This window comes from Nematolebias whitei, chromosome 7, assembly GCF_014905685.2.
Source record: "Nematolebias whitei isolate Nwh7 chromosome 7, NemWhi1, whole genome shotgun sequence".
Taxonomy (NCBI): Eukaryota; Metazoa; Chordata; class Actinopteri; order Cyprinodontiformes; family Rivulidae; genus Nematolebias; species Nematolebias whitei.
In genome coordinates this window covers 46007156-46030009 of record NC_056504.1, presented here as the reverse complement: position 1 = coordinate 46030009, position 22854 = coordinate 46007156, and the positions used below count along the sequence as shown (strand labels likewise).

Sequence of the window (22854 nt, the reverse complement as noted above, 5' to 3'; positions counted from 1 at the left end):
ATCCATCTATCCATCTATCCATCTATCCATCTATCCATCCATCCATCCATCCATCTATCCATCCATCCATCCATCCATCCATCCATCCATCCATCCATCCATCATTTTTACCTGCTAGTATTACTATTCAGTTTGCATGCATTCATGTTTTATTTTTATATTTTTTTCAGTCCAACAGGCTCTTGCTGGTCTTGATGCCCATAAGTTGGCTTATCACAATCGATGTCGGCATTTCAATATTGAACGATAATTTCCCACATTGCAACAATGTCTATTATTGTTCAGCCCCAGTTTTAAGGTTTTATTTTGTTTTTCAGAGCTGCAATGAAAAGTTAGCTGTTTAAAAAAAAATCCCTTTCATAAGCCACAGTCTTTTGCAGATATTGCTTTAAGCATACGCGTCTGAAGACGAGCGCATGAGTTTGCTCATATGGGACAAAATGAAACTGTAAGACAAGTAATTAAAAAGTGGAGCTTTATCATCCTGTGGAAATGCTCTGCTTCTTCTGCCAGTGGAGGTACTAACTGTATCAGCAGAGAAATCAAATCAGAACACTGCCATGTTGTTTCAGAGCATAATTTGTTATCCATTGTCAGAAAATTTGGGTAGAAGCATTGGTCTTGGGTTTTTGAGCAGAACAATGACCCGAAGCACACATCCTGCAGAAGAAAAGAACATTTGAAAAGGGCAGCAACACATCCTGATGTAAATTCTGTTGGAAACTCTTGAAAAGAAAAGTTCCATTGTGAAAAGACGCCTTGCAAGAATGCTACAAAACATCTTTAGAGATTTTTGACTGTTGGCTGCTTTCCCTTCAGTCAACTGAGATGTGTTGCATAAATCATACGTTTTTCAGATAATATCGTATCTAGATGGTGAACTTTTGTGGGAAATGTATCAAGTTGAACAGAAAATACTTTAAATAAGCTTTAAAACTTCCTGTTTTCTAATCCCTCCCAGTGATGCACTGAATAAATGTCAACTGGTTCAAGAAATTCTTTATTTCTGCGCATATAGATTACATTTATGGATGCAAATAGCAATTTATAGAAGTTTTAATTCATAATTTTTGTGTTTCTGCTTTGTGTTTGGACAGAATGAGTTATAATTGAACTTGCTGGAGATTTCTTGTCCATTTTCTCTTTCCTTTGACACCAGTGGGTAGATGTGCCCACAGCCATGACCAGCGGTAAAAGTGAAACATATTACTTTTCACTAAATTAGCATTAGGACAATTCCATCAATTGCAGTGTGCTGATAAATGCTGAGGTTTCTTGCACTTTCTCTGGGGTTGCCTGGCAACAAATGTGTTTTTTCTCAGCAGGGTCAGTGACATAACCAGAAATATATTTCAGAGAACAAAGTTGAGTACTTCTGATTTGTGTTATATATCATAGTTAGATGTAGCTAAATTGTGGATGGGTCAGAAACCCTTGTTTTGGAAACTTTATATCAACCGTTTTGTTTTTTTTTAAGACATATTTTTATCCTACTACAGAACAAATGTGTGAATACATTCAACTATAGTACTTAAGTAAAGCCTCATTGTTCTCGGTTTGTTATCGTCTCACTAGCTAAGATTTAACTCAAAATATTTACTTTTTTTACATTTGAAATGAAATGACAGCCTCGTAACATAACTGAATAAACTGTTTGTTTATGCAGTGCTGACTTTTTAAATGTAAGACATAAAACATCACCTTAAATCTATAAGAAACAACTTCCTCTAAAAGTTGAAAGAAGCTAAATACTAGCAAAAATGCCTAAATTAGCTAAATGCTAGGTAAAAGCTAAAGATGGCTAAAAGCTTGCTCAAATTTAAATGAAGCAAAAGTCTTGCCAAAATCTTAATTTTTGTAAATAGCTTCCTAAAAGTAATAACTTGCAAGCTTTTCACACAATGAAACCAGCACTCCCTAAAATCACTGTAATGCCACTTTCATTGGAGATTTGACACTTTATCCATGCTGCTGATTATCCATACTGTTGATTATTCATGCTGCTGCTTATCCATGCTCCTGATTATCCATGCTGCTGATTTCTTACCCATAAGTAGGCTCCCTTTCTCTTTTCTCTTTAAAATCTGTTTTAACTGTCCAAAATCGTGTTTTTGGATTGTTAAAAGCAGCTAAGCTGAGAAGCTAAGCTATGAGCTAAGCTAACAGGCCGGCTTTGGGCAAAAACCTCCGTCTTGTCGAAGCTCCAAAATTCACTGTTGAAACCTGTGCCTTCGTGTAAAAAGTTGTTTTTCTCTGCAAAAAGTAGCTGAGAACTTGTTTACTGATTTTTTTTTTTATTCAAAGCTTTTTGTGACAAATGCTATGCTAAAGAGCTCAAACCACACCGAGCGTCCGCCATTTTGAGAACCAAAAAAAAGGAAGAAGAGATGGCCCATGTCACGTCATGGGGCCTCCCTCCCATTTTTATTAAAGAGACACGCTGCTCGCTCCCTCACTATCCATCCTTCAGTTCAAACAGTCTTGTACTGCCATCCGGTGGTCAAAAGAAGGTACTAAACTTAACAAATTAACCAACATTTCTTTTTAAATTTGACAATAATTACAAATTATTGTCAAATTTCAAACAATATTATCGTTTATCGCAATAATTTCTGAGACAATTAATCGCCCAGCAAAATTTGTTATCGTGACAGGCCTACCCATAAGCTGCTGTATTCATACCCATCTGCTCACAACAGACTCATGTTCAGGCTGCTGTTTAATACAATTATATTATTAATGTTTAGCGTATAGATCCTTGTATACTGTTTCTTCTTTTTTTATATCTAATTTATATTATTGCTATTTTTGGGTGTAATTGGGACCTTGAGTACACAATTTTTTCCACTTCATGTATCACATGTGATTCGAATGACAATAAAGAACCTTGAACCTTAAATGAATGCAAATCATCCACTGCCTTGATGTTAAAATGCTACTCAAGGATCTTACACAATCTGTTAGTCCTTAAAAAATACATATTTATATATATATCAATTGTGGAATGTACAGCCAAAGATATTTTAGGAGAATTTCATTCATAACCATCCATTAGATCATGAGATATTTTGCTAACAGATAAACAAAATTACATTCACACAGACAGATATGTCAAATACAATATATTGTGTGCAATCAAAGACAAACGGGTAGATCAGAATTGCTTCCATCACTGTATTGGATAACCAGCCAGGTGAATGACAGATAGACGGATATTATTGATCCCACAAGGATTTCTTTCTGTCACCCACAGAAGTGGTTCATATAAACAAGGACTGTAGAGTTTTTGACAAGAATTAGGTCAGATTTCATCAGCATGTGTCTCAGGTTTGGAGGTCGTCTCTAAATTCAATCTGAAGAAGTGGATCAGAGCTCAGGATGTGCTGTTTGAGTGTTTTAGGTAACAATGGGACTTTTTATTCCTGTGTTTTTTTCGTATTTTCTTTATTTTCTTTATATGGCATGACTTTTTTTACTTGAATAGAAATAAATGCGTCTCGGGATGCTTTTATCCCATTTTGATGATACTGTTTCCCTTGAATCTAAATTTTAGTTTATCAGCTTGTCTTTCATTGTCACTTGTAGAATTCCAATTCTTATGCTTTTCAGTTTCTTTGAATTTTAAACAATGTTTATCTTTATGTGGAGCTCTTGTGGAAATTATGCTGTCTTCTGTTCAACCTTTTGACCTCCCTGCCGAAAATCCGAGTTAAATCAAATCCTTGCCAATTACAGAATAATTTTGGCTGCATACGGTATCTGTGCTGGATTTTTTTTTTCCTTTTTTGCCAGGGTTTATGTTTCCTTCCCTGTCCTTCTACAAATCCACCAGTCCATCCTCCCATCCGTCTATCCATCCATCCACCCATCCACCCATCCATGATCTTCCAATTGTTCTGAAGTCGGGTCTCGGGGGCAGCAGCTTGAGCAGGGAGGCCCAGACATCTCTTTCCACAGCCACAGCTTCAGCTCTTCTGGGAGGATTCAGGCGTTCCCAGGCCAACTGAGAGACGTAGTTTCTCCAGCATGTCCTGGGACTTTCCCAGGGTCTTCTCCCTGTCGAACATGTCTGAAGTACTTCCCTAGGGAGGCACCCAGGAAGACTCCTTACCAGATGCCCAAACCACCTCAACTAGCTCCTTTTGATGTGGAAGAGCAGCGGTTCTACTCCGAGTCTTTCCCGGATGACTCAACTTATCACCCTGTCTCTAAGGGAGAGTCCAGCTACCCTGCTGAGGAAACTCATTTCAACCTCCTGTATCTGCAATCTCATTCTTTCATTCACTGCCATGGTTCATGACCAAAGGTGAGGGTAGGGAGGTAGACTTACCGGTAAACAGAGAGCTTCGCCTGACATCTCAGCTTCCTCTTCACCACAATGGACCGGCACAGAGTCTGCAATACTGCAGATGCCGCACCAATCTGTCAATCTCACGCTCCATTCTTCCCTCACTCATGAACAAAACCTCAAGATACTTGAACTCCTCCACTTGAGGCAGAACCTCACCCTTAACCTGAAGAGAGCAGTCCACCCTTTTCCAATTGAGGACCATGGCCTCAGATTTGGAGGTGCTGATTCTCATCCCAGCCACTTCACACTCTGCTGCGAACCACTCCAATGAGAGCTGGAGATCACGGCACAATGACGCCAACAGGACCACATCATCTGCAAATAGCAGTGAAGGAATCCCGAGGCTACTGAACTGGACTCCCTCTGCCAGCTGGCTGCACCGAGAAATCTGTCCATTAAAGTTATGAACTGAATCGGTGAAAACGGGCAACTCTGGCAGAGTCCAACTCCCACCCTGGAGAGGTCTGACTTACTACCGGCAATGCAAACCAAACTCTCGCACCGCTTGCATAGGGACTGAACAGCCTGTAAGAACGGGCCCCCAGTCCCATACTCACGGAGCACCCCCCACAGTGTACCCTGAGGAACACGGTCAAAATCCTTCTCCAAGTCCATAAAACACATGTATACTGGCTGGGCGAACTCCTATGACCCCTTGAGGACTCTAGTGAGGGTAAAGAGCTGATCCAGTGTTCCACGGCCAGAATGGAACCTGCATTGTTCTTCCTGGATCTGAGGTTCAACCATGTGTTGAATAAAATACATTTAACACATATTAAAGTCTGGAAGACTCAAATTTACATTTGTGTTTTAAAAAATATGTTGTCTCATAAATTAGTATTTTGCCAAATATTTCTATAGACACCACTAATATATATTATCATTAAAATAAAATAAAAATGGCACGGCTAACAAGTTATATCAAGTTCGATACATTTAAAGTAAGGGAACAAATAAATATATAAAGCTCTGTACTAAAAGCAACTATGTACTAAGGTCGAAGTGGGATGTTTTGTTTTCTTTGTAAAATAAATTCTTTTTCACAGTTTATGTAAGTCAACTTCTTGATCACTTCCTCTCCTTGAGATGTGCTTTTACATACTTCCATCACAGCTCAGACTTGACCTTGAACTGAAGTTTTGTTTCTTCCTGACTTGCACTCAGTAATCCAGCCAACGTAAGTCACTTTAAAGAATGGGAATCAGCTCTTTTATACTCTTACATCACTATCAGACCTCATTTTTTACCCTTAATTCACCCCTCACACACCTACACAAGATCTAAAAAGATTTAGAACGAGCACTTTTTAATGTTAAAACTAAATTATTCTTCTCCTTCAAGTCTTTCCAGGGTATTTCTTAAGCATATGTTGCACTTCCTGTTTTTCTGTTTGTGGTTTCAGAAGAAGCAGGCCTCCAGCGTGGACCGGATCACTCTGTACGGGCTCATGGTGAAGCCCATTCAACGGTTTCCGCAGTTCATTTTGCTGTTGCAGGTAAAAATAATTGTGTGAATGTTTATTAAGCATTCACACTATTTATCGCCTTCCATTTTTCTTCTGTACATTTTCCAGCATCTTTCTCGGTCCACAATTTTTTTGTGCCATTTCAACAAAACATAAATCAAAACGTTCAGCTCATTCAGGAGAAGGATGCTATGACTTTTGGTATTGGCGCAACTTTAGCTTTTGGAAATATTTAGCCTTTTCTGCCACTTTTTTTTCTCATAGAAAATTAATTGAGCTCATTTTACATCCTTCAAATCTTTAGCTCTGTTTACAACCTTTTCCTGCTCCTTTCACATTTTGTTCTGGTTCAACTTCTTTCAGCTTCCTTGTACAAATTTAAACGTTTTTTCCAGCTACTTTCTGCTAATTTCAGCTGTTCTTTCAGCTTTGTTGGGATCCTTTTCAATTTTTTCTACTTACTAAAACATTGTTGTGCCTCTTCTAGCTTCTTTCTACTAATTTCAGCTTATTATGCTCCTTTCAGCTTATTTGTGCAAGTTGCAGCTATTTATGCTATTTTGACTACTATTTAGCTGTTTTATGCAAATTTGAGCTTTTTAGGCTAATTCCACATTTTTGCACTCCATCTTTTTTCAGCCTAATTTAGCAAAATGTACTTTCTCTACTTGCTTCTGGGAATGTAAGCGTTCTTCTGCTTTTTTAGCTACTATTCAGCTGTTTTTTTTTCACATTTCAACTTTTTTCAGATAATTTAAAAATTTTTGTGCTCATTTCGGCTTCTTTAATCCTAATTAGGCACAATTTTGCTCTCTCCACTTCCTTCAGGTAATTTAAGTTTCTTTCTGCCTTTTTTTTAGCTACTATTTAGCTGTTTTTGATCATTTCAGCTTTTTCCAGATAATTTCCACTTTTTTATGCTCATTTCTGTTTCTTTTAGCCTAATTGGGCACTATTATTCTCGCTCCACTTTTTTTTCTGGTAATTTAAGCTTCTTTTTGTCTTTTCAGCTACTTTTCAGCGATGTTTTGCTAATTTCATTTTTTTTTTTTTTTAGCTAATTTATACATTTTTGTTTATTTAAACCAAATTCAGCAAATATGTGTTATTTTTTCTGGTAACGACTGCTTGTTCTTTCATTTCAGCTACATTTCAGCATGTTTTTAGCTAATTTCAGCTGTTTTTCAGCAAGTTCTACAGCAATAAGCATTCACACTGCATTTTCACGCTCTAGTTTAATCTGATTTTTTTTTCAAGCAATTATTTTCAAAGGCCTTTCTTACTTTTCACATGTGAACAACCAGAATCAAAAAAATATCAGCTAACACATAAAAACTGCAAAGTCACAGACTTGATTTGGGTGTTAATCTTCTTCCGTTACAATGTAGAGCTTTAAAGGTAACTGTTATCAAAAGTTATTTTTGTGCATTTTTATCCTGACTTCTGTTTTCTTTTTTTTTTTTTGGGGGGTGAGAAAGGTTTGGATTTGAGCTTGACTTGCTGTGTCTGCAGTAGCTCATTTCATCCCTCAGTAGGCATCGATTATCCATGAATTCAAAAGATAAGTTATGAATACGAATCAGGCATTTTCTTCCAGCCCAAACTCGATACTCCAAGGAGGAAGTGCATCTATTTAATCAGACGTTACAGGAGGAGTAAAATCTGAAGGCAACAAGCTACATTTGAGAAGCTTATCAAGACGAGAACAAGTATTTCACAGGGTCATAGTTGCAGGACAAATATAGACACGCAAGGAAAACATGCGGTTTTGAAAACTGAACTCGCCTTTTATCCGTTTCAAAGCTGCGCACTTTACAAAACAAGTGACGCACAAACTATTAAGCTGCATCCGAACCAAATCTGGACATTTTAAAATGAAGACAACATTTTCAACGTATTTTGATGGAATTCATAAAGCTGGCCAATATGGAGCAAATGATGAAATCATAAAGAAAGAGTCTTTTTTTATTAATAAGTAACAACCGGAGGACTCGGTTCTTCCAGTGCATATCAGGCTTTTAACGCTGTTAACTCACCCAAAAGGAATTTTAAAATACACGCATTTCTGAGTTATGCGGCAGCATATTTATGGTCTTTAATGCAGAAGCTTTATTTTTCTATTTTAATTTGATGGCTTGTTTTTATATGTAGTATTTTACTGCTTTACTTTTTGTGTGCATATATATATATATATATATTAGTTCTTTTCCACACTGTTTGTCGCTTCTACCAATCGTTCTGCGCTTCAGTTTTTTCCTTGACGTCAGGCTTCATCTTTAATCAAACTTATTCCACCTGCAGATAATTTGTTTCACATGATAAATAACGACGTGTCTGATCGGTTATTTTTGGGATTGCTTGTTTTTTTTTTTCCGCCCAATTTTACGAAGGACTCCACACAAGATGGAAAACAACAACAACAACAACAACAACAAATAGTAGCAACTATTTGACTGCTAAGCAGACGGCAGCCGTTCCTTGTTTTATATCCATGGATCCTTTCTGATCGAGCTGCGGTGATCTGAAAACATCTTCATGTGAAGGAGAGCCAGGCCTTGATAAAACGCTGATGTGGCACAAATAATTTAAACTCATCATTTTATGTTTATAGACCAAGTCATAGCCATTTTGGCCAAACTCTTAAACAATAAGCACACGCTCATGAAACATTTTGGCATCTTGCGCAGCCACTCAGTGCTGGAGTACGTATTGTGAATAACTGTCAGCTACTTCCACAACAAATTTTAACCCAAGGTCCGTCAAATTTGAGGTATAACCAGTTTTGGTGTAGGCTAGAGTTGATTAGCTGTGGTAGCCGTCTTTGAATTTGATTGACTCCAAAATTTAATCAGCTGTAGAAGTACAGCCAGTAATTACTTTCTGAGGATTTTATTGAAATCCGTCTAGCGGTGTATGATATATTGTGCTAACAGACAAACAGAACTGACGTCAAGAGTTATTGCCAAGGCTTTAGACAAGGACGTTACTGAATGTGTTGCTTTCCTGTTTTATGTTGGAGACAATGCTCAGCTCACTACGGCATCAATTTTTTTGTTTAATATCTGTAAAACTAGCAGTTATAGACATTCTTGTGTTGTTTAATAAACTGTGGCTATAGCAGCCTTCTTAATCTGAGTTGAGCTCAAAAACTAAAAGTTGTAGCTCTCAACCCAGTGATGACTTTCTGAAAGTTTCATTAAAAGTCATTGAGCAGTTCAGGAGATATTTTGCTAACAGACAGAGTTGATTCCAATAAGTAATGGCAGAGTTTTGAACACAGATCTCGTACAGTCAGTTAGTGCTCAGCATATAAGTTAGGTACTACTCTCAGCTACTAACACATTAAAACATAGCTCTGTTTGTGTAACGGACTGAGTTTTAGACCATTTGTGTGAATGTTTATGAAGCGTTCACTCTTTTGTGATCCGTTTTTCTTCTGTACGATTTTCGGCGTCTTTCTCCCGTTCCACAGCTTTTGTGCTGTTTCAACAAATCATAAATCAAAACGTTCAGCTCATTCAGGACAATCCTGCTATCACTTTTAGTATTGATGCAACTTTAGCTTGTTGAAATATTTAGCCTTTTCTGCCATTTTGTTCTCATAGAAAATTAATTAAACTCATTTTCCATCCTTCAGATCTTTAGATCTGTTTACAACCTTTTACTGCTCCTTTCACATTTTGTTCTGTTCATCTTCTTTCAGCTTCCTTCTGCAGATTTTAACTTTTTTCCAGCTATTTTCAGCTAATTTCAGCTGTTTTGTGCTCTCTCCAGGATCTTTCTGCTAACTACAACATTGCTGTGCTTCTAACTTATTTCTGCTTCTTTCAGCGTATTTATGCAAGTTTCAGCTTTTTCTGCTATTTCAGCTACTATTTAGCTGTTTTTATACAAAGTTTAGCCTTTTCGCCTAATTTTACACTGTTTGCACTTATTTAATCTTTTTTCAGCCAAATCCAGTAAACATGTGCACTCCACTTCCTTCTTGTAATTAATCTTTCTTGCTGCCTTTTTAGCTACTTTTCAGCTGTTTTTTTTTAATGTTGTTGCTAATTTCAGCTTTTTTCGGATAATTTCCACATTTTGTGCTCATTTCTGCTTCTTTCAGCCTAATTGTGCAAACGTGTTCTTTCTGCTTTCTTCTGCTAATTTAAGCTTGTTCCTACCTTTTCAGCTAGCGTGTTATGATTTTTAAGCTAATTTCAGCTGTTTTCAGATAAATTAAACTTTTTTGTGGTACTTTCTGCTACTTTCTGACTAAACTTATTTCTACTAATTTCAGCTTGTTATGCTCCTTTCATATATTTCCTGCTAGTTTCAGCTTTTTCTGCTATTACAGCTACTATTTAGCTGCTTTATGCCAATTTCAGATTTCAGATTATTTCCACTTATTTGTGTTAATTTCTGCTTCTTTAAGAATAATTGGGCAAACATGTCTTCTTTCTGTTTTCTTCTGCTAATTTAGGCTTGTTCTTCGATTTCAGCTACATTTCAGCTACATTTCAGCATTTTTTTTAGCTAATTGCAGCTGTTTCTCTGCAATTCTTCAATAAACATTCTCACTGCATTTTCGCAGGAAATGCAATTTCTCTAGTTATATTTGCTTAGATTGCTTTGTTGTGGCAGCCTTCTTGAACTGGGTCGACTCCAAACATTAATCAGTTGCGAGACATTTTGCTAACGGTATCATCAAATGAGCACACACAGACATGGGCACAAACCATATCACTCCATCTTAGGTGGCAGATGATAATCCTGTTTTTTTAGCAGCTCAAGGAAAATCAATCAAAGTAAGAAACCCTGTGAACCTGTTGAGCTGGACTCGTCAGAACTGGGAACCACTAACCAGGCCAGCTAACGAGCCGAACAGGAAAGAGTGTTTGACCAGTTGTGAAACCGAGCTGCCACTTTCCTTGTGACTTTTTTTCAGGACATGTTAAAGAACACGCCGAAGGGCCACGTGGATCGCCTTCCCCTCCAGCTTGCCCTGACCGAGCTGGAGATGCTCGCCGAGAAGCTGAATGAACAGAAACGAGTCGCCGACCAGATTGCGGAGACGCAACAACTTGCCCGCAGCGTTAGTGATCGCCTGCTCAGTAAGGTGAACGTCTGCACGTGCTTACTCACCAGCCACACACACACACTCGGCCCAATCAAATCAGCTGCATGCCTGGCAACTCTCAGCTGTTATCGCTGTGAGCCAAACACCGAGGCATTAAACCGGCGCATAGCAATCACCTATATCACTTTCCTCGACATTAATTTAGGAAGGCATTTTTACTCGGAGAAATTATCTCATCGAAATGATTCCCATTATCATCCCTAAACAGTAGCACTTGCAAAGGCAGAGGCATTGCTTCTTCATTACCACGCTGAAATTACAGTCCTGCCGCTGCAAATCTGAACAAACGCTGCTCTGAATAAGAAGAATTAGGGGGTAAATGAGACATTTAATTGGAAACTGTAAAAGAGCTATCTCTTCTCGCCCTGTCGGTCTCACTCGTCTTTGCTCTTCACTTTACCCCCCATTTCCCTTTTGCACTCACTTGTTTACTCACTTATACAGTCCTCTCCTCTTCCTCTAGTGCGACTACATCGTCCTTTAACCTTTTCCACTTTTTCAAACGCTCCCCGTCGTTCTTCTTTTTCTACACGTTCCTCCGTCAGACATTACTTTCCGGGTCTCTGAGATGAACCGATTTGCCCGATCTCCTCCGCTCACGCAGAATTCTATTTGCGGAGGTGACACAGCAGAATTCCAATAAGAGCATCTTCTCAGTCGCTCCCATAACCACCCAATGAAAAATTAATTGTTTGTCTCATAATATTCAAGTCACCAGCGCACAGGACTTGTAGTAATACGAGGGAGAAGGGGTTATGCAGACGCCCAGTTCTAAATGCTCTAAAAAAGGCTTTAAGGGTGTATTTCCATAGCAGCCTACCTCCTGAAGGAGCAGCATGGCCATCAAACAACAAACCTAAGTTGAACTAATGAGTTCTTTTGTGGCCCTTTGGAGCTGAAATAAGTTGTATTTTTCAGACAGGGCATCCGCTTTTGTGAAACATCAAAGTATCAGGATGCGACTTCCGCTGCTTGCAGCCCAGTGGGTTTTAAATTGTGGTGAATTTGCTTTTGGTTTGTTGCAGTGTACATAGAATAGAAGGCAAAAGAAGCTGAAGTAAAATGATAAGGAAATAAACAAACAAACGAAAATAAAGCTTGCTGTTGCTTTTTTTTTTTTTTTTTTGCCAAACATATGGAGAATTGGGAAATGCAGCATGTGCTGACATACTGTTGCATAAATTGCATCTGTTATTGGATTTTCTTTACTGGTGTATGCGTGCATGCATCAGTTTGTGCAGTCGTCCTGTTGTTGCAGGAAGGATCGTGTGTCCCGGCGCTCACACGATAAGCTAGTCTGGATTCTGCGCTAGCACCAAGGTGGATGGGATAGTATAGACAGAAAAGTGGGAAAATGATCAAAAGCATGTTTTGCAAGTATCTGTTTAGAAAATACAAACATTTCTGGCACCATCTGGAGCCTAAATGAAAGAAGGTTTTTCTTTGGTTCCTCTCTAATCACTGCAGAAGTGTGACAGAAAAGCCTCTGAAAGGGCATACGCAGCCTCCTTTTAACAGTGTTCACTGAGTGAGCAGCGCTTGTGATGTGACAGTGTGTATACATGCACGCACATTAAACGACCTTCAGCAGAGTGAATGTGTTGCTAATCCCTGATGAGATATCTGTTCCTCCAAGCGTGACTTCTCCGTCCTCCAGGCACTAAACTCCGGAGGACTTGGGCTTTGTGATACTGTCTCCTCAGCCTCCGATCTGATTTCTGTGTCCCCTTTAGCAACTGAACTCCGAGCAGAGGTCACTGGTCCTTTGCGAGACGCTTATTGAGACCGTGTTTGGCGAGCGGGGACAAGTCCTGAAGTCGAAGGAGAGGAAGGTCTTCCTCTTTGATGATGTGCTCATCTGTGCCAACATAAATGTCAAGTAAGTCCCTCAAGTTGATCAGCTCATGCATTCAGGAATACTTGGCTAATGCAGTTGTAACGTTTAAAGTAAAATTTACCGTAATTTCCAGACTATAAGCCGCTACTTTTTTCACACGTTTGAACACCGCGACTTATACAATGCTGCAAATAACTAATGGATTTTTATTTTTGACGGGCTAACAAGCTTCATGCAGCCGAAACATTTAGCCTCGTCACACTCAGGCGCTCACGTAGCTGCCCAATACACATCGCTCTTGGGGGCTGGGTCCTCGTGACTCAATGAGACTACTTGTATAAATACAGGTTAAAAAAATCTGACCAATGAAATTGTCGAACAGGTCACAGTGGACCAGTGAAACAGGATTTCCCATTCTCTCCTCCCCTCCACGTTGTGCCCCCAGGGAGTGGGGCGCAGTGCGCAGGAGGAAGATGAAGCTATCGATCAATGACTTCTTGGTAGGCTACTGTATTTTTTTAACCAGCTGTGTTACCGGCACTGTTTAGGAAAAAAAACATGTACTGTACGTATTTGTGTATGTTGGGCAGCACGATGGCGCAGTTGGTAGAGCTGCTGCCTCTCAGCGAGCAGGTACCACCGGTTCAAATCCCGGCCGGGTGCCTTTCTGGAGGAACTGGGTAAAGATAATGGATTGATTTTTGTATGTTACCGGTACGTATTGTAGCAATCTGCTGTGGTTGACTATCGGTCACATGGCCTCAAGGAGGGATTATGGGTAGAATTTATGTTTATTGTTGATTATTTTGGTTTAGCACTGTCCTTTTAGTGATTAGTCTGTTCTTGTTAGCCTAGTTTATGTGCTCATTATGTGTTGGTTTGTATTAAGCCATTCAGTAGAGTAACCATGAGTGAGGGAGGTAGTTGTCATGAAGACTTGTGGGGTTCAATTTGTCAGTGTGTGTTGAACAGTAAAATAAAATCTATAAAACGCCATCTAGTGGTTGATTATTGATCTACAAGAAGAGCTTTATATCAGTAGCTTTAAGAGTTTAAAAACTCTTTCTGAGTAAATACATCATGTTACAATGTGGACACCCATGGCTTATAGACAAGTGCAGCCTATATATGTACAATTTTTATTTCTTTTTAAATTTAGTGGACGCGGCTTATACTGTATTCAGGTGCGCTCAATAGTCTGGAAATTACGGTAAATAAAATTAGAATCTCTTGCAAATTTCTCAAATCTATATTTTTTATAGTGGAACAGTGATGTGAAACGTTTAAAATAAGAATTTGCACAATTTTGGTGTTAAAAAAATATAAATAAATTGTTTATGTCATCAAAGAAGAACAGTTTGCACCAAATCAGGTTAAATCGTAACAGGTCAGATTTGTTCTTTTCTTTTTTTTCCTAAAAAGGTAAAAACAAAATCAGCATTTTATACATTTACTATGTTCTGATGTGGATTAAATATGGACTTAGGAGATTTGCAAATTAGTGCATTCTGTTTTTATTTACAAATGACATATTTTATAGCATGACGTTGTGTGTTTTTAAATCAGAGCCTGTTCGAGTACACAGTTAGAAGAAATCTGTTTCTGAAAGCACGGTGCTTTAACTTGATGCTCAAGGTTTTGCAGGAGTGTTTTAGAATACTGCATAGTAAGGAGAAACAACTGTGAGGCATTTTGAGCCGTATCAGAAGTTGCAGGAGCTTTATCAGCTTTAAACAAATGGTAGAATACCTCACAACTGCGTCCTAGATTACTGACATAAAACGTTTTTGGTTTCTTTCCAATGTATCTTATGTGTCAGCACCATTGATCAAATCTCTCTCTTTCTGTCTCTCTCAAAAGAAGTAAAATAAAAAAAAAAATGTTTGCAAAGCCCTCTCCAAGGATGTTACTGAAAGCCGTCTCGTCCAGCCCCTAAAGTAATTATCTCTGCAAGTCTCATTTCAAAACAAGGGTCCAGAGGTTGACTTTGTCTGCCCTTCAGGTTTTTGACAAAATGATCACAGTGTTGATTGTCAGCATGATTACAGGAATATATGAATAGTCAATGAACTCTTCCTGGCAGCTGGGGCAACAATTTCAGCAGGGAGCACAAATAATAATTATTTTTTTAATTCCAACATGCAAACATGCACCTATTTTAGGAGTAGCTTTTTATATTGGATACCTGCTGTACCACTGCAGGTAAAGTGCTGGTATATTTTTTTCTAAATTTCTTGCTTTGTTCTTCTATTTCTCTTTTTCTTTAGTTTTTGAATGAAAATTGAATTTTTGAGATTTTTCAGTCTAGTTTTAAACAATTACACAGCACCTAAACAGCCTTGGTATGGGTTTGTAACAACATTCTTTTAGCAAATGATTCTGGTCAGTTTGTGATCTTTGCACTCCTGGACCTTACCGCTGCTTTTGAAACTGTTGACCATAGTATCACAGTTAGAACGATGTGTTGAAATTACTGTTTTAGCATTCTAATGCCTCCATTCTTATCTGAGCGACCAGAGTGTTTGTGTTAATGTTGGTAATAATTTATCTGCTTCAGTGCCTCTTTCCTGTGGGGTCCTGCAAGGCTTTATTCTTGGACCCCTTCTGTTTTTATTGTATCTGCTCCTTTTGCAATCTATCATGAGAAAACGTCTTTTGTTTCATTTTTATGCTGTTGATTGTCATATTTATCTGCCCTTGAAACCAAATAGTTCATGCACAATTCACCCTCCATTAAAATGTCTTCAAACTTTTAAAGTTTCAACGATCAGAAATCTGAAGTCATTGTTTTTAGCCCTAGCTCTACTGCTGTATCTATTCCTGTTAACCTTGACTCCCTTTAGCCTTATCTTAATCAGTTGTTTACAAATCTCAGGATGGTTTTAGACTCTGACTTTAAGTTTAATAAATAGATTATTCATTCATTCATTCAACCTTCATTTATATAGGTTAGTTCCCATTGAGCCTCGAGGCTGAGATTAACTCCGTTCTATAAAAAAGCTTCTTCCAGTTAAGGCAGATACCTAAGCTTAAGTCCATGTTGACCATATCTGACCTTGAAAATATAGTCCATGCATTCGTTACAACCCAGCTAGACTAATGTAATGCACTTTAAGGCTCCCATAGACTCGTGCGGTCCTCAGTTTGCATGGAAACTGCGCGCACTGTCCATAGAGAGTTGAGACTTCATACTCGAGCATCCACCCTGAGCGGCTGCAGACCAACTCCGCAGGCAAGGGGCGTTTACCTTCAGGACAAATTGAGTTTGCTGATTGGTCATTTGCTGACACGCCTACTGGATTGATTGACAGGTTGCAAAAAAAAAAGCTGGCAGCAAGCGGCAGCGATGTTCTGTGTTTATATGTTGTTTATAAAAAAGTTCTTTAAAAAAAAAAAAACAGGGAGCGCTGACCCTGCAGCCCACATATCAGACCGGCCCACCAGGAAATCTCCAGACCCTCTGGGCCTGATTTTAATTCACTCATGACAAATTCCTTAATTTCTCACAATTTCAGTCATGGCGTCGATGGATGAGGAGGAAAAGATCGCTTGCTTCTTGGGAAAAAAAGAAAAGAAAAGGCCATTAAATCAGATCAGGGATGAAGAAGGGGAATTTAATACATTGGTGTCACATACAAAACAATCCGTCGCCGGGCAGTGTATTGTGCAACACCGAGTACGTGTACGCGGTCGTAAAAATTTATCTTTGCACGGACATGCCCTGTGGGCATTCGCTTTGAGTCTGATCCGGTACGCGCGGACATCCATGGACTGAGGTCCGCCCGAGCCTGTTCAAGCCTTTATGTTGGGGTCAGTCAGGTGTCCCTTTCACGTCTCCAGCTCGTCCTAAATGCTACAGCTCGGCTCTGTATACCGGCTTTGTATACCTGGATTATTGAACATGGACTTTGTTGTTTTCAACCAATTTGACAAGATTGTCAACAAGGAAGAGGGCCGGCAATGGAGGAGGGGGCGTACCAAAGAGACCATCTTATCACAAGCAGAACTGGTTTGTTCCACTTTGGAGTAAGCTGTTGGGGGAAGAATCAGTTTTGTTGTGTGTTTCCTTGACTGATGAAGCCTTCCGGACCGAAGGCGAAACGTTTCGGCACAAAAAAAAGAAACTGTCCAGATGACCTGACTGAAAAATGTTGGATTTGATTTAGTATTTCATTTTTTCTCAATTTTTTGTGTTTTTATTTTTGATGCTTTGACCTTCATCTTGTTTTTTTTTCCCCTTTAATTACTGCCTTGATCTTATTGTTAAGCACTTTGGTAACAGCTGCTGTTTTAAATGTGCTTTATAAATACATTTGATGACTTGACTTCTTTCTTGTTTCTCCTGTAGGGGGCCTCCAGATATCAGCAGCCTTGTCCCTGTTGGCCCAAAGTACACCATGAAGTGGAGCGCCCCCCTTCAGAACGTGCAGGTAGTGGAAGTTGGGCAGGAGAGCTCTCAAAGCAAAGACTTGTTTCAACAAAGTGGGGCTAAGAGGCCAAGTGGTGCCTCCAATTCAGGTAAAACAAATATCTATCTCTGTGCTTCCTCAATATTTTCTCCTGTCACCCTCTAGTTAATCTCATCCCTTTAAATGACTGTTGGTCTCAGCCTCTTTCTCTGACTCAGCAAGGCTAATCTGTTCCCATTCTCAAGTATCTCATGGAAGGGAGGAGATGCAGCCGTGCTGCTTGTCACTCTGATTGAGGATGTGTTTGTGAGGAGGATAGCGATGATGGTCACTTGTTCCCATCTGCCTGGGGGTGTTTTATCTTGGAGAGTGATGTTGGTGTAGTGAGCCCTGAGCTGCATCATCCTCATGGTCTCATTTCACTCTCTGATAGACCACAAACATGTCTAGAGAGGAGTCATCAATCTGTAGAGATTATTCCCTGCCTTTCTAGGCCCAATTAGAGAGCCAGTGGCTGTAGATAGGAATCTGTGGTTGAAACGCTAGTTCTCCTACCACCTCTCACAAAACTCTGGTGTACACAGAGCTTGACGAGATCCCTGATAAATGCGCCATGGGAAAAAAAGAAGATACAAAGCCTTATCAGGATGTAATGCAGCACACTTTGTAAAGTTGCTGCTCCATGACTTAAATATTAATCGTGCCTCCTTCAGTGCTCCCCGTGTCATGCTCAGAAGGCAGCTGCTGTTTTGAGAGCTGGTTTATATTCTCACAGGATTTAGTTCTTTTCTTTTGTTCGGGTAGTTTATACTCATATTCTCACAACTTTGCGGCAAGGCTTAGGGATCGTTTAAGATTAGCTCTCGGTGCACCTTTCTGCACACCTTTGTAAAACTCTGAAAATGTTATGCCCCACATAGGTGCTGAGTTCTGATTCTGACATTCCCCATTTTTGCTGTTCCACTTTCGGCCCTCGTGGTAGGGTGTCTGTCCTGAAACCCTGTACACATCTGTGAGGCCGGCTCCTAAATCTTCAATCAGACTGGCAGTACCATTTATTTATATGCCCTTGTGATGTCATTCAGTGGAGTGTCTTGTTGAAACCTCTTCCTCCCTCAGCATGGTTTAAAATTGAATCATTTTTCACCTTCTGCAGGCCCTTGTACCTGTCTTTATCAAAAAAAGCTTGCCTTTAGGCAAGCCTGTCTTTTCCACTCATCCCTTTCCATCTGTCTGTGTCTGTATTGTTCGGTCTGTCTTCACAGAAGGCTAAACAATGGTATGTCTCTCCCCGAAAGCCAGTTGTGCCAGGTGTTTATTCTTTTATACTGTCTTACCTGCTTTCACCTTCATTATACCCCTTTCATTCCTGTTTCCCTCATGACCCACGGTCAGAAATACTGCCTTTTGCTAGTGGTGCAGCAATGGGCTTTGGCTGTGGATCAGACAAGGGTTTTGATACAAGTGTTAAAGCTGCATTGTCTTTAAAGCCACTATAGCATCACTGGCACAGCAGCCGAGTACAGAAATGGACTCTTCTGGGCTGAGGCCTTCCACATCAATGAATTATGTGCCTGGTGGCCAGTGTGGATAGTCATGTCTTAGTGTGTAAACCATATCCTGCCTCACCAATGGGATTATACTGGATTACAACTCAGCACATTCACCTCTTGGGCTGTAGCCAGCAGCAGGCCCAGGAAGACTCTGCAAACCTGCACAGGGGTCCAGGCAATCCTTTTGAAGAAGACAGTCATACGTTGTTCTTTCTGCCCATAGAAGTTCTCTTTATATTCAGATATCTCTCCTATTGATTTCCTTGCACAGATGACAGATGCCACTGTGTGCCAGTGTCTAAGATCCCATTAAACCCCAAAAGCTACAATGGAGCTCTTTAGATGAATAATACCAGCCCTTTTCCATTTTCTCTTCCTCTCATTTCGTTTATGATGTTGCTTTCACCTCATATATGCATGTGAATAGCCAAACAGCTGCAGGTCCCTTCGGATGAGCGTGCCTCACTAAGCTCGCCGACCTGCTCGGCTCTTCTGCTACTTTATTATGTGGCAGTGATGACAGCGCAGGACAGCCTCGGAGTGAAATCTACCTGCAGAATTTAATTAGGCAATCCTTGTAGAGCTTGGTGCTGGAGAAATGTAGGCCAGGGGAGTTGGGACGGAGGACGACAGACGGGAGGAGACACTCTTATTGATTCTTTGCACTAGGAGAGAAAGACTTTGAAGGCACTGGGCCTCAAATCGATGCTGAATTTTGCGTCTAATGAGACACCTGCATCCCTTTTGGCCAGCAAAGGGCATCATGGCTCCAAATAACAGTTTTTCCGTCTAATATTTTTACTCATAAATTCACTCGCTGTAGTTCAACAAATAATGCCGATCGATCCATCTACACATCGAACTTCTTTCATTAGTGCCTACTGGAGTTTTGACCAAAGACACTTTTCTTTCTTCTTCCAGTAGCTCTTTTCATCACTACCTTAGTTTTCTTTGAGCTTGTGTGAAACTTTGACCTTGAGCTTTCCTGTATTGTACATCCACATCAGGGCAGTTGGTCTTCAAACCGTGTCTTTTTAATGTAAGTTAAGCTGTTGGAGATAAAACATATGCATTCATGAAGCTGATAAATATGTTTATTAAGCCATCTGTCATGAAGAATGTCAAACATTTAGCAAAATCATTTTATAAACAAAATTAAAGCTCATTGATCCAACAATGTTCAATGTTTTTTTTTTTCTGAGACATTTCGTCCTTCATCCAAAGGACTTCATCAGTTCGAGGAGCCACAGATAATGTCAGTCCCACAAGCAGCACACTCCCATAGTGGGAAAAAAAAAACAGTTTGCTGGTGATAAGATGGTTTCTGGGGCCCGCCCTCTCCCCCGTCAATTGCTCTGAGGCTGCCATAGCCAAAGTGATTCACATTGTTCCATCAATGTCCAACATCCAACGATGTTCACGAGTGAACTTTGTTGGATTTTTTTAACCTAGATTATTGAGCATGAACTTTGAACCACTTTGGTCATGACAAGCTCAGAGAAGTTGACGGGGGAGAGGGCGGGCCCCAGAAACCATCTTATCACCAGCAAACTGTTTTGTTTTTTTTCCCACTTTGGAAGTGCGCTGCTTGTGGGACTGACTTTGTGGTTCCTCGGACTGATGAAGTTGTTTGGATGAAATACGAAACGTCTCAGCAAAAAAAAAAAAGAAACCGTCCAGATGACTTGACTGAACCTTGCTGGATTCTTTTTTTTTTTTTTACCTGGATTACTGAGCATGAACTTTGATGTAGAGTTTGTGGAATCATTTAAACAACTGGACTTCATTTTTAACAGAAGACGTTTAGCTTCTCATCCGAGGACCTTCCTCAGTTCAAAGAACAGAGAGTGTGGGGTTCAGGTTATAAAGCTGAACTAAGCTAGGTGCATATGCATATTACCCTATCACTCTTCACAATCGGGGTTCATTAGGGTCTTTGTTAGTCTGACTCATCGATGGGCCACTCTGGTAACATGGATGAAATCCCTGATAGTTTTTAAAATGACTGGGTGTCAGTCCTAAAACTGCATTATAAGTTTTTGAAAGCTGAAATCTGAGACCTCCTCCTCTGTTTAAAGATGGTTTATCTTGTTTTACATCAATGACTTCCTTCACCTCCCTCTCAAACCATCTGTCTTCTCTGTCCAAAATGTGCACATTTTGGTCCTCAAATGAATGCCCCTTATCCTTGAGGTGCAAGTGAACCGCTGAGTCTTGTCCTGAAGAGCTGGCTCTCCTGTGTTGAGCCATGCGTCTGTGAAGAAGCTGTTTGGTTTCTCCAATATAGAGATCTGGACATCCCTTGCTGCACTGGACTGCATACACCTGCATTCATACTTTCATTAAAAATAAAATAACTCTGATGATTGATGTACATTTGGTAAAAAACAGGACTAAAACCTTGTGAAATGTAAGTAATTCATAGCTGGAGATGAGGCTCAGTTTAAGGAACTCTCTGTGATCAAGGAGCAGAGAGAAAAGTGTGCAAACTAAGTGGCATCAATAAAAGAAATGACCCTTGTCAAGTCAGACGAGTTTAGGAAAGAAAGAACTGGAATGTATGTGCGTTGCAATGTAGACGGCAGGAGAAACTGCCTGGTGGAGCAATTTAACTAGCGTACTTTATGTGGCATTTACCAATAGATTGTGCAAAAGGGAAAGAGCTGATTGATTAGCTGATATGGCCTGGAGTCAGGATCATTTGAAATGTGTGGGCTGAGCTTAATTATGTGACCTTTATGTTTAATTTGGGACTTAAACTACACCTTTCAATGTATAATTTGAATTTTAAGTGGGTTTTTTTTAATTAGAAAATTGCCATCCTTTAGTTTTATATAAGAAAGACAAGAGAAATTGTTAAAAAGGATCTTTTGTGAGATTGAAAAAAATCCTTAATGCTACATATCCACAAATTTCTAGAACATTAAAATGACATTAATTCATACCTCTGAGTCATTAATGCTCAAAATGAGTACATACATTTACATAATGCACAAATGAATTGGATTTCATAATTTTGTTTTGATCTCAGTATCATTTATAATGATTTTTTGTAATAGGTTCTGGAAATGCACAATATCATCATTGCAAGGTGCCACAAGTAGCTGTTTAAAGTTCAATATTGTTCTTTGATGTTTGTTTCATTTTCATGTCTTGGCTTCTCTAAATATAAATCTGTGGACACAACTTTATGATTCTTGACTTCGTTTTAGGGTGGCACATTAAAATTAATTTCTCCTTTTGCTAAAGAAAGATGGAAAATGGATAATAATTTAATTGCCTCAGTTAAATTGTATGTTTTGGTTATCACAAAAACATCACATCTTTAAAAGTTTCCAAGTCTTTATCTGTAACTGTGGCAACTAGTTCAGGTTACTAACTAGTTACCTGAACTAGAGCCACAGGTTTGAAGTCTGTTGTTCTGATTTAAAATTCCCTTTTTGGATTCAGGTCTGGACTTCGGCTCACCCTTGAAAATCTTAAACAAATTCTCTACCAATATTCATTTTATTTTATTTTTTATTTTTTATTATGATTTGGTTGTATGCAATTTATTACAATGTCATTGATCTGAAGTGAACTAAATTAAAATAAATTGGATGTTTATTTTTATTTGTTATTTTTTATGGCTGATGCTGATTCTGATACTCGGAACACAAGTAGCTAAAGGCTGATAAGCACCATTTACTTTTTTTGTTTGTTTGGTTTTTGACTACCATTTTTTTTTTTCAATTAACCAAAATATAGCAACAATTTCTAAACCTAAAAAAAGTATATTCAACAACCTTTAAATTAATTTATATACGTAAAACGATACACATAAGAGCATTCTTGCTTAAAATAAAACTAAATTGTAAATACAGTAAGCTGGTTGTAGCAGCTGCTACAGCTTGATTGTCCTACTCAGTGATTGATTACATTTGCACAGATATGATAGACTGACAATGTTTTTTAAATTGGCCAATATTTATTATTGACTATTGCAATCAATCAATTTATATCAGACAAATATTCATTTCTAAATTTAACTCAATTAAATATGAATGCAATACCAAGTTAAGACCACTGTTCACTAATAAATAGGGATGGTTAATGTTGCCCTTGCTATTATTAAATA

At 39.1% G+C, this 22854-nt stretch overlaps 1 protein-coding gene across 1 annotated transcript in view; it reads left to right on the top strand.

Moving 5' to 3' along the window:
• Positions 1 to 22854, top strand: part of arhgef10la (Rho guanine nucleotide exchange factor (GEF) 10-like a) — a 138876-nt gene that overhangs the window by 16420 nt on the left and 99602 nt on the right. Inside the window, exons 7-10 of the mRNA XM_037678961.1 lie at positions 5754 to 5846; positions 10747 to 10917; positions 12672 to 12817; positions 17124 to 17293. Coding sequence (XP_037534889.1) covers positions 5754 to 5846; positions 10747 to 10917; positions 12672 to 12817; positions 17124 to 17293 — 580 coding nt within the window. The remainder of the gene's footprint in view (positions 1 to 5753; positions 5847 to 10746; positions 10918 to 12671; positions 12818 to 17123; positions 17294 to 22854) is intronic.